The sequence below is a fragment of the Mycetomoellerius zeteki genome, unplaced genomic scaffold (genome assembly GCF_001594055.1).
Source record: "Mycetomoellerius zeteki isolate Tzet28-1 unplaced genomic scaffold, Tzet1.0 scaffold232, whole genome shotgun sequence".
Classification (NCBI taxonomy): Eukaryota; Metazoa; Arthropoda; class Insecta; order Hymenoptera; family Formicidae; genus Mycetomoellerius; species Mycetomoellerius zeteki.
Genome location: NW_017257208.1, coordinates 92,692 through 110,125, shown reverse-complemented (window position 1 = coordinate 110,125; position 17,434 = coordinate 92,692). Strand labels below are relative to the sequence as shown.

The 17,434-nt window shown below is 32.2% G+C and overlaps 2 protein-coding genes across 2 annotated transcripts; both read right to left on the bottom strand.

The window, feature by feature from the left end:
• Positions 1 to 396: 396 nt before the first annotated feature.
• On the bottom strand, positions 397 to 10,584 carry LOC108723410 (6-phosphofructo-2-kinase/fructose-2,6-bisphosphatase). Its single transcript, XM_018449167.1, has 6 exons — positions 9,470 to 10,584; positions 4,217 to 4,381; positions 3,669 to 3,829; positions 3,049 to 3,432; positions 2,320 to 2,589; positions 397 to 2,136 (listed from the first exon to the last, which is right to left on the bottom strand). The coding sequence occupies exons 1-6, from the start codon at positions 9,672 to 9,674 to the stop codon at positions 1,708 to 1,710; spliced, it is 1,614 nt and encodes a 537-aa protein (XP_018304669.1). The 5' UTR covers positions 9,675 to 10,584; the 3' UTR covers positions 397 to 1,707.
• A 3,269-nt stretch (positions 10,585 to 13,853) lies between these two features.
• LOC108723367 (transmembrane protein 147) lies at positions 13,854 to 16,095 on the bottom strand. Its single transcript, XM_018449074.1, has 4 exons — positions 15,915 to 16,095; positions 15,708 to 15,846; positions 14,259 to 14,480; positions 13,854 to 14,176 (listed from the first exon to the last, which is right to left on the bottom strand). The coding sequence occupies exons 1-4, from the start codon at positions 15,989 to 15,991 to the stop codon at positions 13,925 to 13,927; spliced, it is 690 nt and encodes a 229-aa protein (XP_018304576.1). The 5' UTR covers positions 15,992 to 16,095; the 3' UTR covers positions 13,854 to 13,924.
• Positions 16,096 to 17,434: the final 1,339 nt, after the last annotated feature.

Sequence of the window (17,434 nt, the reverse complement as noted above, 5' to 3'; positions counted from 1 at the left end):
TTGATAAGTCTCTAAAATAATGCGCTGAATTTAAATAAAATTTATAAATATAAGTAAGTAACAGAAAAATTTGTTTCAAAGATCCAATAGTAAAGATAAAAGTATGTGCCAATTGTGCGTTTAAATCATTGCATATAATCGCAATAATCACAATACTTATTTCGCAGAAAATTATTCGAAGTAATAAGTTCTCTTTTTTTTATTGTAGATAATCATAATTTATAAAGACATCAGTCACTAATAAACTAGTAAAATTTCTGTCTTCTCTGATAATGATAAGCCATTTCAATGTTAAGATTTGTTTTCGATCATCCATTTCGTTGCAAAGAGTTTCTCTATAATTTATTTATATGTAAAATGGTATATTGGTTAATAATTTGATACTTATAGATCATCAATAATTATAAACATATTGCATTGCTGGTCAAAATATAAATTAGTCGTTATAAAGGAAATAACTCCTGTAATTACATCTAATATCTATCTTTTATAAAAATATAATGTCTTAGAGTACCCAGATAAGTTATTTTGATAGTATCATATAAAAGGCCAGATAATTAAGGCGTAATCTCTTAAAATCAATAATTTTTCAACTCTTATATACCTGAACATATTTCGTTATTTTTTATTTTTTTCGACATAATCGTAAATTCGGTGGGGCACTCAAGTGATAAAATGTGACAATAAAAGAGATCATAAATTTGATCAAAATGATCACAGCACAGAATAAAAGTTTCGCAACATATTTTAAAGGAAAAAAAATTTTTAAAATGCTGAGATACGAAAAGATACGATGATATATAATCGCGGCGTCAACTGTAGTGACAGTTTCTACGTTATTATTTCTCTATCACAAACAATTTTCAACATCAAATCCCCATTCGTTCTATATACAAATCTGTGCGTATGCTTAGCACGACAGGTAATATACTTCAATCTATGAAATGAGCTACTATGAATTGAACAACGCTATAAACTATCGACAAAATTATGAGTCCCGCGATGCGGTGGTAGAGGGCTCGAGTCATGGGCTTCCAATTGCTAACTATTAAAAAGGTATACATTATTGGTATCCTACCGAGATATCTATAGACCTATCGTCAAAGTCGGTCGGGACGTACACAAAATATTGCTAAGATATTTTTATGTTCCAAAGTTTGTGTGTTTCTCTATTATATAAAAAAAATTCTTGAAATCTGATTTTTTTCATTTTTGTATCTATTGCATTCTATTCCGTCGATTGCAAGTAAATTAAGTCGACGCGTCATGCCTTTGTAAGATACTTTTCATGTAGCTGCCACTATAAGAGTATTAATAATGACACCGATCTAATTTCCCTTTGTAATAATAATAAATCTCAGAATTACAAACAAGTAAATAATTTTTTATAATGTCGTGAATATAGAATTAATTCTTGGTGTAAGCGAAGAACGCTTTGCTTCAATGGTGACATAAACCAACTTTCAAAAATCTTACAAGTCCTTAATAGAAAAATATATTATAATTAAAATTTATACAAATTAATAACATTTTACTTGTTTATTTGATTTCCTTTTATTGTAAAATTTTCTGATTGTAAGATTTTCTGATCATATGCAAAATCGTATATCGATTGACCATTGCTTTGTATTACTTTTTTTAGGAATCAAACTTATATTTCATAAAATTTGATTTACGTCACTTTTAAAACGAACTTTCTTAGTTCTCTTAGTGCTGCTGCACGAGAGTGGGCCCGTTTCCGGGATTTCTCCAAGGATCCGGTATGTCGAAGTGCGCGGGAACGGTTATCAGAGCATCCGCAGCAGTACGGTCGCCGCTGCAGTTCTGCGGCTTGACGCGAGTCGTGTTTACACACTCGATCGGCAGCTTGAAAAATTCGAGCTTGTAATTGTAACCCTGGCTGGTGATGCGAATTATCGTGTGCAGCGGCACCTCCATGTAGGGCAGCTCTTCAGGCTTCTTATCAAGGAAGAATCCGATGATGCAGCGTAATATCGCCTGATGTGACACCACGAGAACATTGTTAGAACACTGCAACTCTGCAATCACCGGCTCGACACGTAGCATCGCGTCGATGTAACTTTCGCCCCACGGATAGCGATAACGTAGCTTATCTTGATCGCGCCAAGCGAACTCCTGTTGTAAAATTATAAATAGACATGATAACGTTGTTACGGTCATCTCGCATGATTAGAAGATATTTCCGATAAAATATTGATCGAACTTCGTTCCAAATTGAATCATATATAACTCGGAGCTCGAATATTTTTAGCTGACAATCGATATTCTACTCGAGTTTTACTTAAAAATAGCAATTACCTGCGGATAACGCTCCTGCATCTCTTCGTAAGAAAGGCCCTCGCACACTCCCGCGTGAAGTTCATTTAAAGCGGCTATGTGTTCCCGAGGGGCTTCGATGCCACGCACCGTTGCGATCGTTCTACGAAGACGGCTGGTGAGTATTCGAAGATCGGAAATACGCATGGCATTGAATTTGTTCGATAAGGCTTGAGCATAACGCTCACCTCTGGTGCTCAATACCGCGTCGCCGCCGATTTTTCCAACCACGTTGTACTCGCTTTCGCCATGCTGCAATATACAATACAGAAATGTAAACTAAAAGACTATAAAACGCGAAGTAAAATAGAAAACGAAATAAACAATAGCGATAAGATACATAATTATGAGTAAGCATAGAATACGTAATTACTCCAAGAAGCTATGTATTTGCGAGTTACTTCTTTGTTTTGATTCATATTAAATGTCGATTCATTATTAAATTTCGTGACAAGTAACTTCATCAGGGCGAAAAGCAATGAATTGGAGAGTATCAGGTTGCTTGTCGTGAAATTACAATGTTCACGAAACGTTGACATTTAACAATGTATTAAGACATGAAGATAATCTACAAATCGCGTAGCTCCTTTGAAGAAAATATCCATGGAAGCTTCAAAAGTATTACATAATTATTCCATTTTTGGGGGAAATTTATTATAGTGTATAAAAATATTTATCATAAAGTATAAAAAAACTTGAATTGATGTTTACCCTCGAGAAATAAAGAGTGTGAGGTTTGAGGCTGATATCTCCAAGGTAGCCAAGCACGCTGGTTTCAATATGACCGGATACTTTGCAGGTCTCGATATCCATGGTAGCAATATTAATTTTGATCCTGGGATAAGTTCTATCGTTCATAGGTTCGTACATTCCAGTGTAAAATACGATTTTTGAGCGCAAATCTTCCGCGGCCAAAGCGGTGTCCACTCCTGTATAGTCGGCGCAATGTCTTACGATCTCCTGTTGGTTGTATTCCAGAACTTCTGGATCATCGCAGACGCACTCGATGAAGAGAACGCGATAACCGAGCTGGCCGGAAAAGTAATCGTAGACCTCCGTGCGTTGTGTTCGCGTGATTAGCATAGCGTCCAGGATCTTAAAACGAGGAGGGAAAATAACTGTGCGTTATTGTAAGTGAAGCCACCCAGTGACGCTTCATCTAATCAATTGTCACGCAATTTCCTATGATACTACTTATAGATACAGAAAAGTAATCAGAGGAACGCTCTCGAGGATATAGATAGATCAGTAGGTATTCTCTCTTATAACAGAGAGAAAGCATTACTCAAGATATTGTTACATGTAGAAACTTTTAACATTTTAGCACTTACTGCCACAGTATTTCCAGATGCGAGCCATGCTGCGCAATCCTGCATAGTATCTCTCTGAGCGAGAGCTATTAACGCATTATTTGCCGCATTATCTAACCGGAAGAGTTCTTGAGATATATGAGGTTCGAATCGCTTCCTTCGGTAATCACTCACACGAAACACTGAAACAAAATTTATGGAATATTGTAATTCTTCCTGATTTAATCTTTTATATGTTTAATTGAGAATAAAACATATGATTACAATAAATCTTTATGGATTGAACGGGTTTATTAAATATTTATCTTAAGCCATTAAAGATGTACACCTAAGGACTTCCATTCTTTCCTTCGAAAATTTTGACAAACTGAGAAATGACCTTTTTACTTTAATTAATTAATAACTAAATTTTACCTTTTAATGTTCGTAGTCTGTGCGTGATTAACGGCTGCACGACTAAACCTTACGTCTGCTTAACTAAATTTAACGTAAAGACGAAATAATCTGAATTTTTGGAAGTTTTAAAGAAGTAACCGAGGGAAAGAATCGAAGTCCTTGGGTATACTTACCTTTTGTAGTTACTCCATTCCAAATGAGTCTGCGAGCAAGGCTCTGTCCAATCTGGCTTTTTCCACGAGCCGGTAGACCGCAAGTGGCTATGACAACTCCCGCGAATTTGCGCGATGACTTTGATAGACCTGAGATTCTTGCTGCGACCTTCTCTTTGCCAGAGTCTAAGAATGAAGACAATAAAGCATTCAAAACTCTATTTGCACATAGACAGTTTATATATGCATATATCATCTCGGATTTAATACAAAAACCGAAGTACTTTAATAAGCCTCAACGAAAAAAGGCTTCAGGGCAGATAACATGGCAATTTTAAGATAACTAAAAATTGTTTTATGGCAACTATGATGTAAATTTTCAAACATATTTCTCTCATTTATACAAAATACCAAAATTTATTCCGATTTATTGTATCTGTAATTTATAATGATAAACATAAAATTTTTAATTAAGTATATTAAAATATGTATCAGTACTTATCTTGGTAATATTACAACATTATGTAAATCGCATAAAATATAAAAACATCACATTCTGTTTTTTCAACTACTTTAATTACTTGAAAAATTCATCCGGAAATGACACGTATTTATAAAACGTGTTTTCCTATCTGCAATGTTTGTCTTGAAATGTCGTCAATAAAATTTTTGAGAATCACAGAATAATAACTAAATATAATGTTATTAGTCAGAGCTTCTTTGAACGAACATTTTGTTACAGTGTGAATATTTTGGCAATATATCTGATGCGTGGTACTTTATACAGACGCAAGCAGTAGTAACATGAGAATGGTATATACAGTATGATAAGATGACTTTGGACTGAGATAGCAACGTAGTACTAAAGCACTTTTTTTGAAAATAATAGTGGTCATAAAATATTTATGTGTCAGCTATAGAAGTGGATAAGCTACTTACACAAAAGTTACGGGAATATATTCAAACTACGACGTAGAATAATATGTATTATGTATTAACCTGAATAATGCGTTACACATATATTTGCAGAAACGTCTAATTTGTACGAAGTATTTTATGAGCACGCCGTGTGTTATGAAATATACATATTGTTATGTACAAATGAACAATTTCGCATTATGATAGTCCATTTCTCTGCACTGATAAATGCTACACGTGTTTGTAAAAAAAATGATTTAATAATCCGAAATTAAAATATTGATAAAATATGTTTTATAGTACGCAAAAACATGAAAATCATAAGTTTTTGTATCAGTAATGTATGGTAATTAAAGCGAGTAAAAAAATTAATAAATGCACGAAAAAAATGCTCAATTCAAACGTTTAATGTATGAACAGAACATATAAAGATTTATTATACATTGTAAAAATAAGAAGCAATTTTTATAGAAATATATTATTTTATTAAGTAGAATGTGCACATAAAACAGACACTTTATAATTTTTAATTAATATTTTATAATTAAATATTAAAAATATAAATTCTTAAAATCTCGTAAAGTTTATCTCATATCATATTTTTACTATTTAATCAATTTTATAATAATTTTAAAATTAGCAGGTGAGTAACAATTTTATGTATAAAACGCGTGTAAATTATCTAGCCCATATTTTTCTGTAAAGATATAAAAATTCAAGATTAGCAAAAGCGACCGACATAAACAATATTTGATAAAGGATAGAAATTTGATTATTTTAAAGAAACTTTATATAAATTTAATATATACTATGACGTCGAACGAGCGGGCAATGAAATATATATAATGCCTCGTGCCTCACTAGGAATGGGTTTTATATTTAGATTTGTAAATGCGTGTGCACGGGCTTTGTTTCGGCTTCTCCACGCGTTACCGAAGTCGACAATAATTTACCTTTTAGATGCAGTAAAATTCCAATTATTCTTAGCAAAAGAAAAATAATTTTTTTTCCTTTAAATTTTATAAACATGTAATACATATTATCGCTATCATGTATTTTTTGAATTTATATTTTGAATGTATAATTATATTGATTAAACTATACAAACATGTAATTAATACACTTGTTAACTTTATTGAATAATGATTATTATTAATTATTGTTAGAATTCACATAAACAAACGGAATAGTGATAGTTTAACCTCTGGAGGACCGGGGGCTCCTTTAGGGACTCGACAGTGGCGTCATCTTTTTCGCCACTCAATCCCTTGATATTAGACCTGTTCTTTTTGGCTAAACTTTTGCACCAGTTCACCTTTCTTCCTTTTCTCTTCAGAAGGAAAGAAGAGGAAGAAAGATAAACTGGTGCAAAAGTTCAGCCAAAAAGAACAGGCCTATTGACAAAAAAGTTCTAACCCTTAAAATAAAAAAGTCGATCAAAAACATGCCGGTCCTCAGAAAGTTAAGAAAAAATCCCAAAGGCAAAAATATAAAGCACTTATATTTATTCAGCTTAAAGCATTACATGATAAACTTATCTTTTTGTCCCATATCTAAATTCAAAGTGATACATAGTAACTATCCCGTATATTGTGATTTGTATTATCTAATCAGTGTTATCAGCAGTGCAAAAATTATACTTTAAATTATTATATGCATAGCGTATGAGATAATTTATTATTCTTCTATGAATATGTGTGTCTGTCAAAAAACATGCTATAATTAATGTTTTTATATCGTATAATATGACTATAAAGTGTATTTATTTTATATTAAAAAAAATAATATTAAATAAATTAAGAATTCAATTATTGTATCAGTGTTGAAAAAAAAAAAAAGTTTAATAAATTTTTTAACCGATATAATAAACAATCTTCTTTTCGTTAAAATTTTTGACATTTTAGCTTATAATATATTCAATATTTAAAAAATACTATTAAATTAAATATGAAGAATTAGAAAAATAACTTTATCAATAAAAATCTTATCAAATCGGTTCCAAATATATATTATTTTAGAAATTCGATCTCTAGTACGTTTCGTGAAAATTAATATTATTTATGATAAAAAATTACGATGTTTAATTTTTTTCCATCTTATTTTCATAATTTCTCTTATATTCACTAAAAACTTTTCAAATATAAGAATCATAACAGTTCTGAAATTTCTTGTACATGTACCTACAATTTAGGAGATAAGAGACAAATACGATTTGGTTCTTGACGTGATGATAATTCTCAATGCCAAAATGATAAATTGAAGACACGTTTCAATGTAGATAGGATTTATCGTCTCAGCAGATGATATTTACAGACACATAATATTTAGCTTTTAGAAGGAAAAAGTCTCTCGATGGTATGTATGTCTTTTCCACGCAATTTAATGTAAAGATATATTATTTGTTATATAAATTTTAGTATTTCAATTACCTTACAAAAACATTATGTATTTCGATTTATGTACGCATTTTAATTAATGTATATACAATATTTTACACGACACAAAGTACTCATCGTTCTTATTAAGAAAATCTTCTATAGATAATATCCCAGATAACATTTATGTTGCATAAGATATCTAAAAGACATCTTTTAGATGTCTTATGTCTAAAAGATGTCTAAATGAGGTCTTTTAGATATTTTATGCAATATGCATATTATTTGGGATATTTTTTATAACACATATATTCTCATGCTTTTTTTTTATTTGAAGTGCATAATAATTCAACTAGAAGTAAATAATATGATGACATGTAAAAATTGAACGTCATGAAGCAGCATGTGAGAACAAGTACGAATTATCAATCAATCAATGTTTACATTTGCATACAATTTAATATATCATTAAAAAATTCTTTTGTAATATAATATATTTCAATTATTATATTCAATTTCATCTTCCACGATACTTTATGTCGATTGTTTCACAGAATTATATTTCATGACGGAATTGTAAGAATCCAACACCGCGTGTAACAATGACGTTTGTAATACGAGAACGGTGTCGCAAATAAAAGTGCGGATGTTGTATTAAAAATGAAACACACATTGATAGCACAATGCTTGTGCGTACTGAGTTTGCATTAACAAGTTTGAAAAAAAAAATCTGAATTGCGAAATACTAATTGTCTATTCACGTGTCGATGATTTGCCCAAACCATTGTGCGTAAGGTAGTGAAAATGATGACGATTAAATGTGGATCGTATTTATACATTTATTTATATCCTTTATAATTTTAGTCAGCCATCTTCTTTCGTGCACAGGAGATATAATGACAATATAATATAAACTTACACACATTTTAACGACACGAAATATTTACTGCTATTAATTTCACGCTGAAAATAACGAATGAAGAAGCGTTAATGTAAGATGAACAGGACGGGCATTGCGTTAGCGAAGACGGCGACCTCAATATTTGAGTTGTTGTTTTCCTTTCACTTTTCATTTCCTCTGAATTTCATTAAACCGGCTTCTAATACAATGTAAGAAAATTCACAGGTCTATAAAGAATATATTATCTACATGATATTATACGCGTGTTTATATTTTAGAAATGAAAATGAAAACGAAATGTAATAATGTATAAGTTTCAAGTTTCTCTTTTGCTACCTCATGCGGTGAACGTTTGTTTGAAACACTATTAAATGAATCAGTTAATGTTGATTGTAACAATAAGCAAGAAATAGTATAAACACACATGCATAAATTGCAGTAAAAGCTAGCTACTTAATATGTAAACCGGTCAAGCTATTAAAATAATTGTGTTGATTACATGATCCTCGATAAATGATCTGTGAATTGTGCAGTGTGATCAACACAATTATTTTAATAGGCATACATGCCATGGTATATATGCCAGTACTTTTTTACAGGACAATTACAAAATAAACAGACAAAATTGTTGTCTAATTGATAATTATTCTGAGAACACGCTTATTCTTTGTAATAAATACTTCGATAGATTCGGACATACAATATAAATTTAAGATAAATAATGCAATGATAACACGACATTATTAAGACTGTGACTTTTTGTGGATTTATTTAAGATTATTTTCATTTCTTTCGAAGATTACATAACTAGATACTGCCATGCAATCAAGAACCTGTTGTATGTCCGAATTATATTAAGTATTCTTATTAAGTGTTCGCTATACAAAGCACTTTGACAACTCAGTTATGTTAATTATATAGATACTTTCACCCTCAACATGTGAAATTGAATATTCAAAAATAGTGACGTAAAAGAAGATCATATATATATATATATATATATATATATTACGTAAGCAGACATCTTACAACCCCTTACAGCCCTCGTCATCAAGCAACTCACTCCACGCAAAACATTACCTTGACGCTGCTCTTCCGCGTTAGGGGCCATGATGGTTGTGGTGTCAACGTTCAAGGATGTCCCCGTGTTAGACGTCTGCTTCACGGCGAGATCGTTCTTTTTCTCCTGCAGGAGGCCGGCTTGCAGAGCCAGTTTTCTGACCGCAAGGCAGTAACCCAGTAACGGAGTCGCCAACAGATCAAAACATGCGGCGACCCAGGGCATAACCGAGAAACCCGTAGGGAGAACAACCGATCTTCTGGGTATTCGGCCTTCTCTTTCCCTTTCTCTCCCTTTTGATGACGACAGAATTGTTGAGGTATAACACCAAGGATATTCTCGGAGCAAAAGGAAGCCCGACGTGGAGCTAGTCGCTCCAAAATAAAAAAAAATACGTCAACGAGCGAGAGCAGCTTCTACTCTATCGCGCGTATACTCTACTTGCGAATTATCGCTTCAACCTGGCTGATCCCGCTGCTCTCTCTTCCGAGAAGTGATCGCTGCTCGTGTGCCGTATTATAGATAGCAAATCCTCCCTCATTCCAATTTGCTTTATCCTCACTTCCGGAGCCAGTTTGCGGGCTTCCTTGGGATCTGTCAGAGAGAAGACCAGATATCTAGCTTGCAGCGTGCTGCGCGATTCCCTTTCGCCCGTGCCCGTTTCACTCGCTGCTATTAACGATAATGTTGCCGTTGCTGCTAATGTCTTTGCTCGTTGGCGACAGCGCGCGCGCGCAAACAAATACACCCGCTGAAAATTTACATAGTAATAGCGGCACTTAGCTCCGATCTCACCGACCGCTTTTCTGCTCCAAGATTCTAGGTTTTAAGTCGAGGTCACTGTTGTGATCGCTCTTATGCTCCTTTTCTATCGTGATTTCTCTTCCTCCCGTTCCTACTCCTTTTCGGCGAAACTCCGATCGATGCTGTCGACGTAGGCGTTCAACCAACCAGTGTTAGAAATTTTAACTGATGCTTTCCGAGACTCGTCGATTTGTCGATTCTTTCAGCTTCTTCTTTCAGGGAACACGTTCTATCATGGAGGTGATGCAAGTATGTCGGTCCGGACGAGAATAGACGCTGTTCTCTGTAGATGCGACCGGTCGATAGATGCGTACTTCTCGACTCTCCGACTACTAGTAAGTCTGGCTCCACCGCGGCTTTAAGCAGCATCGATCAGAACCCACAAGTGAACAACTTCGTTGTACGAGCCAATGGAAAAACAGCTGGCCCCTCTACCACAATGTCGGACAAACTTGCGCGCGATGGGCGAACATGCGTCTTTCCTCGAACCGGATATTTATCATAAAAATCACAGACAATGAAAATTCATTAACGTGAACTTCTCGCAAAGTCATAAAAAATATGTCTTATCATCTATCTGTGAAGTTCTACTTTCGTTGACCTTTTATTGCTGTGAGTATTACTCCTAGAACTATCTCACTGATAGTCTACTATATTGTATAATACAGACTTTTGATTAACAGAAATGATATTTAAATATTTTTTTTTAACCAAATTTTTTTTATCCAATTCTCTGCTATCGCAAACTTGACAACTTATGCTATTGACGATGCTCTAATACATATTTGATTATATACAAATTGCATACATTACGCTCGATGAAACCGGCTCGCATTTTTCTTGGCGGATCGTGCGTCCAAAGTCCACGGTTGTTTTTCCTATTTTCACGTAATCGTTTGGCAAACGACCATCCAGGCGCGTGTATTCGGGCGTCATTGAGTTAAATGAAGAGATGCCGGATCACTAATGTCCTGACCTGCTGGGTTACATCACGTACGCCAATATATGGAGCAACTTGTTCGTATAGACAAAACGTGAACTTTGGAACCTGTTTTTGATGCGTCAAAATAACCGTTAACTGAAGAAAAATAACTTTTACCAAGAAAATCCTTTACGTACGTATTATGGATTAATATTAGAACACTGAAATACCTGTGCATGTATACACGCGTAAAAATACATCGCTTTTTGTAAATATTCTCATGAAATAATTAATTAAAAAATTGTATAAAATAATAGAATAATCTTTTGAAATAGGTATTGTTTGCAAAATAGCTATAAATAAATATGCCGAGTTGTTAAGGCATATGAAAAAATTTAATTAGAAAATGTAATAAATAATTTAAGAATATTATATTTAAGAAAATAAGATAAATTGTGTTTGCTTGCTTAATAATTAAATAAAAACTGTTCAACATTATAAATTCGTACTTGGATTTCGTATTTTTATTATTATGTTTTATTATTATGTTTTTCGGCACATAAGTTTTAATTATAAAATTTTCTAAAATTAAGGGAGAGACAATATATATTTTTCATAAAATTTTGTAAATCTAAATTTTGTGAAAAATTACAATTAAGTAACAAATAAAGAAAACTTATATGTCTTGTTTACAATAACATATTCATAAATGCAGATGACGCCCGTGACATTAAATTTTTCTCATTACACCTAAGTAAATAAACGTCACATACTTTATGAGATGATAAGGGGAAAATACATCAAACTTATATCTACATGTGATAAATTCTTCTTAGTTACGTGATAGAGGTCATACATGATTAACTTGACAAAACAAATTTATAAAATTGCGAAGTATCAGCTTGTTTCGTAATGTCCAGGCGATTATTCGTTAACATGTTGTGAAATCGATAATATTTAATTTTTTTTACGTATAAATACAATTTTTAATTATGGAAAAATTATTCCAAAAAATTCGTCATATTTAAAAAAAAATAGAAAGAATATTTTATTTATATAGAAAAGAAATAATGTAATGAAAATAATTAATATGTATATACGTTCTATACATTGGTTGAAATATGCATAGAAACATTCTAAACAAAATGATGTTATATAAAAAGTCTCACTTTCATTTGTGCGTACAAACCCTCACATTCTCGTTAACCTTCACCTCATGAGAGTTTATTGATATAATGTGCGTAATATATATTAGTCAATGGTCAATTTGAATTCCAGCATTGTCAACGTGCTGTGAAATAAGAGAGAGGTCAGGTCCGTAGACAGATATGTTATCCCTGAGCAGATTCTTAAATTACATATTTGAGGAAATATATACTTGATATATTCATATGTATATATACACTTAAGGAAACTTGACTTCATTATGAATCATTGACTTATTGGGTCCGCTATTTAGATTATTATACGTTATTAAAACAAGGAAGAGGTTCTGTATTTCTAGCATATGTATAAATACATTTCCCAATGAGTAGATAGAATGGAAATTCCAATGTGTAACTCTCTTTGAAACGAATCAAATATTAACAAATATTAACAGTAAGCTGGGGAAATACTTTGTTTTTACAATTTATACATTTTCAAGAATTAGCAAAATTAATAAATTATTTATTTTCTAAAAAAATTTCTTTATACCCAGTACAGTATAAAATATTTTAATGATAATAAATTATATATACAATATTACAAGTATGTTCCATCTACGGTTTCTCTTTTGATTAATTTTCATTGTGTTATATTTTAAATATAAAATTAGATGTATAACATCCATCCAGATTGAAAAAATAGAGGAATATAATTACAGATTTATCATAAAATTAATCAATAGCGTTTAGTTCGTTCCAAAAAGATTTACATTCAAAGGAGAAGAAAATAGATTGTTCCTATTACCTTTGGCTTAGTTTTGAATCAAGGCTCATTATTAGTGAGCTCTATTCTAAAATGATTGTCACCACAAATATTTATGTATATACAGACCTGCAGTCACTAACGTCCATTAACTGCAATAGAGCGGAGTCTCTAGAATAAAGGTCAAAATGAGAGATCGCATTCGGCCATTGTTCTCAAAAAAATATTCATGAAACGAAGATATTAATCAACATAATAGGTCTATCGAAGGAAAAAAATTATAATTGCTTTATTAATAAAAATTATAATTAAAAAATAATCGTTTTTATATTTTAAATTTATTTATATTTTTTATTTAAAAAATTGAGTAAAAATATTCATACTGTATACTCTAAATTAAGAAAATCAGTGTTCAGTAACCTAACCAAAAATTTATGTAAATGTACATGTACTGATGCAAAAGTATTTTTCATAAATTATTGCATCTAGAAAAATCTATATATCTCTTTAGTATTCCTATCCTCTTAAAAAAATTTCTTATTTAAGAAGAATATAATATCAACTTTTAAAAAAATCATTTCTCTTCTCGTACATATAATACACTACAACTGATTATTGCTCGCAAGATTGTTGCTGAATAAAATATTTGATGTGAAGTACCTTCATATTATGTGTGAAATTTATAATATAAAAATTATAAAGATAAAATGTAATATAATGCAAATGCAACAACAGCAGCATTTATTATGTAATGTACAATTATGGTATTATTAAAAAAATGGGAGACATGATTAATACAACCATACGTTACAATAAATATGTACATAAATTCATATATTGTTCAGAAAATTCCAATTGAATGCGCAAGACCTGCGTAAATATGCAATGTTGTTGCGCCGATGAAAAAGGTAGTGATCGCCTTAATAATAAGTGTTGACCATGGACCAGCTAATAAAAGAGATGAAAGAAAGTCTAACATGAGTGGCCTATATACTGTAAGTACAAGCATACCAACTACTATAGGAACTAAACCACGCCGTAAATCATGTCTAGACCATAGCCAAACCAATGTTGCGGTCGTTATGTGTTGCACCTGTTAGGAATAAATCACAAATCTAAGTTTTCTTGCATTTGTATCAATTTCTCATCATAAAGTATAGATTATAAATTTTTACCAAATTGATATTTGATTCAAGACTCTTTTGAATGTATTTCCAATCAAACTCAGCGCCACGTGCTCCAACCCAGAGCAACAAGAATCTTGTAAGTAGTACTTCAGCTGCTGCCCATCCTATACCAGCAGATAATACCTTGGCATGCCCTTTGCCAGGTATACTATTTAATACCAACAAAATTCCTACCAAGTCTGCCAGATCAATGGACGACTTTAAAAATTCCTACAAATTTATTTTTTATTTATATTAAAAAGAATGCAAAGCTTTAATGAGAGTAACAATAATTTAGGGTTGTTGTTGTCTACTTTCAGATAATATAAAGTAAATGTGATAGAATGGCCATATTCAAAGCTGGACAAAGCTGCTAGTCTGGTTGTCGAGTGATTTATTGGATTTATAAGTATCCAGATAATCAAGTCTGTTGAAAACAAATTTTGTTAAATGTTTGGTACAAATATTGTTGACAAAAAGGCACTGAATTTGATACAAATTCTGTTATATTCAATATCAGCAATTTGGTGATAAAAATACAATAAAATCTGTTGATATAATCTGTGTGTCAGCAATAAGCTCATGTTTTACTAGCAAAGTTTGTGCCCAGAAATCACACTTCGAAAGAGCTGGAGAATCTCTCTCCAGTAGACTCGCTAACTTGTCTTTTTATATAAGTATTTTCTTATAAAAAGTGCGTCCACACACACATGTTTATATGGACTTTTTTACTTGAAATAAACCAAAGAATTGCTCTGTTGAGTATGGCAACATACTTAATTAATACCCTGTATATGCTAGCATTTTGTCGACATCATCTGATAAATAATATTTTGTTTGTATCCTTCTTGATAACAAAATTTGTAGCAAGATTTTGCAAGATCTGTTTTTAACAGACTTCACTACTTGGATATAGATGCTTCCAATCTCCCACAGGATAGCCACAGAGAAGTAAAATTGTGAAATCATGACATGAGTATACAAAATACACTTGACACATTTCCTCAGAAACTTAAAAAAATTATATAGATGATATCTGCTCCAATCGAGTCGTCAGACTGTTAATTTGCTACCTAGTTATGATGATATGGCATATGAATTTGATGCTAACTTGATGACAAATTTGCTGTCAATTTGTTTACTGGATAAGAAACAATTACGTTTAATCGCTCGACGAGCAGGATAGTTGCTTTGTCAGCTTAAATACACTAAATTTTAATAATTACTTAATTGTAAAGGGAAAATATCTAATAATACATACTCCAAAATAATTATTGCTTAGGCCCAGTTTCACAACTCATGGTTAGCTCTTAACCGAGGTTCAACTTATTCACATTGTTTCTTACTAATTTTAGAATTGGAAAGAGATGAGAAACAAGTTGAACTTCGGTTAAGAGTTAACCGTGAGTTGTGAAACAGGACCTTAATTGTAAAGTGAAAATATTTAATAACACATACTCCAAAGATATCAAAACCCTCTTCTCCTACATTGTCAGCGGTTGGAAAAAATGTTGCAAGTACTAGCATTTTTACGAGCTGCGTGAATATGTAAATACCACCGGCTTGATTGCATTTCCAGAAAGCACCGTACTCCGATCTGAAAATATTTTCCTCCACTATACGTCCATTTAAAAATTAGGTTAGAATCGAGAATATAATACTTACAAGCCTGAATATTTGTAAGTTAAATAGTATGGTACATATACCAATGCCAAACAATTTCCGAAGTGATATAGCGTCATTTTTCAGTGATATTTATTCAATTTGTCATACTATCTAAGAAATGAACACGTTATAATAAAATTACAAACACCATGACGCACTACTATCAGAAAGAAACCTGAGAGCGGCCATCAGTGTTGTTAGGTTAGGTATGCCGCCTTTTTAGCGCATGCGCACTACAGTACTAGCGAGTTCTAGAGAAATCCAGTAATGTAAAGAATGAAAAGCGCGGGGCCAAATAAAATGTTTTTTATCGTAATGCATTTTTTTGTATAATTATTCCCAAATCCTATTATTTTTTAATATATTCTTTATTTCAGTAATGTATATAAATTATTTCATATGTAATAGTAAATGTATCTATTATTTAATTTTATAACACATTGTTGATTTTATGTAACTTCATAAAAATGTCAACATTGGGCACCTGCAGGACCCGTAAAAATCCGAATCTAATACTGCAGTGAGCTATACTCGAACGCATGCGCTAAAAAGGCGGCATACCTAACAACACTGGCGGCCATCCCGGCCTTTTTCCTAATGTTTCTAACCCCCGTACACTAGCGGCATCAACATCCATTTTTGAGTTCCGACAACTACGTACAGTTTGCGCAATTAATGCCTTCCCAGCCTGTGACATCACGTCCACTGGTGAGACATCGCGTTTATCTTCTCGGTTATTTTCACATTCATGGTCGTAGGACAAACCAGACTAGCCAATAGAGATTGGAGAAACTCGCGTATTGTCGATAATTCCGTACCACTGACAAGATAGCAGACAAATTGAATATTTCTGATTTATGTCTGTATAATTTGGGAATCGTTTGGAGAAATTTGGGAAAAGCATTTAAACATTTGGGAAATAGTATTTTTCTTGTAATTAACAAATTTTATCATGCGTCAAGTTAGCATCATATACATCATGTACATCATGATATAATAAATAATTATAAAGGGATGCACAGGATAGAAGTGTGCCGACTATCCCAGCTCCCTCCATATGGATAGTTAGCACGCTTCTATCCTGTGGATAGATACGATTTTATCGACAGTGTCAATAAACGCTTTATACTTTCTGCACTTATTTAGTGAAATAGGATATATAATTAGGCATCAAACAGAAAAGGAGAAAAGATAGGAAACATAAAAAAGTTCGAATAACAAGGAATAAATCTTGTGTCGTAAACTGTGGTGAACTCATGAAACTCGATCATATTTCTGACTAGTGCTCTGTGGATAAAGGATGTCTCTGAAACAGTTGAAACTTTAATCCTAACCTAACCCTAACTTAACCACGTTGTGAGAGTTGTTTTAATAAAAAATCTTGTTGTTTAATCGATGAACAAAAATTTTAACAAAAAGAAATATAAATCATATTTTTTAAAATTAAATGTAAAACATTTTTTTTTATTTTCATTACGTATTTCGTAATAAAAAAAAGGGAATAATCGAACCTATTAGGT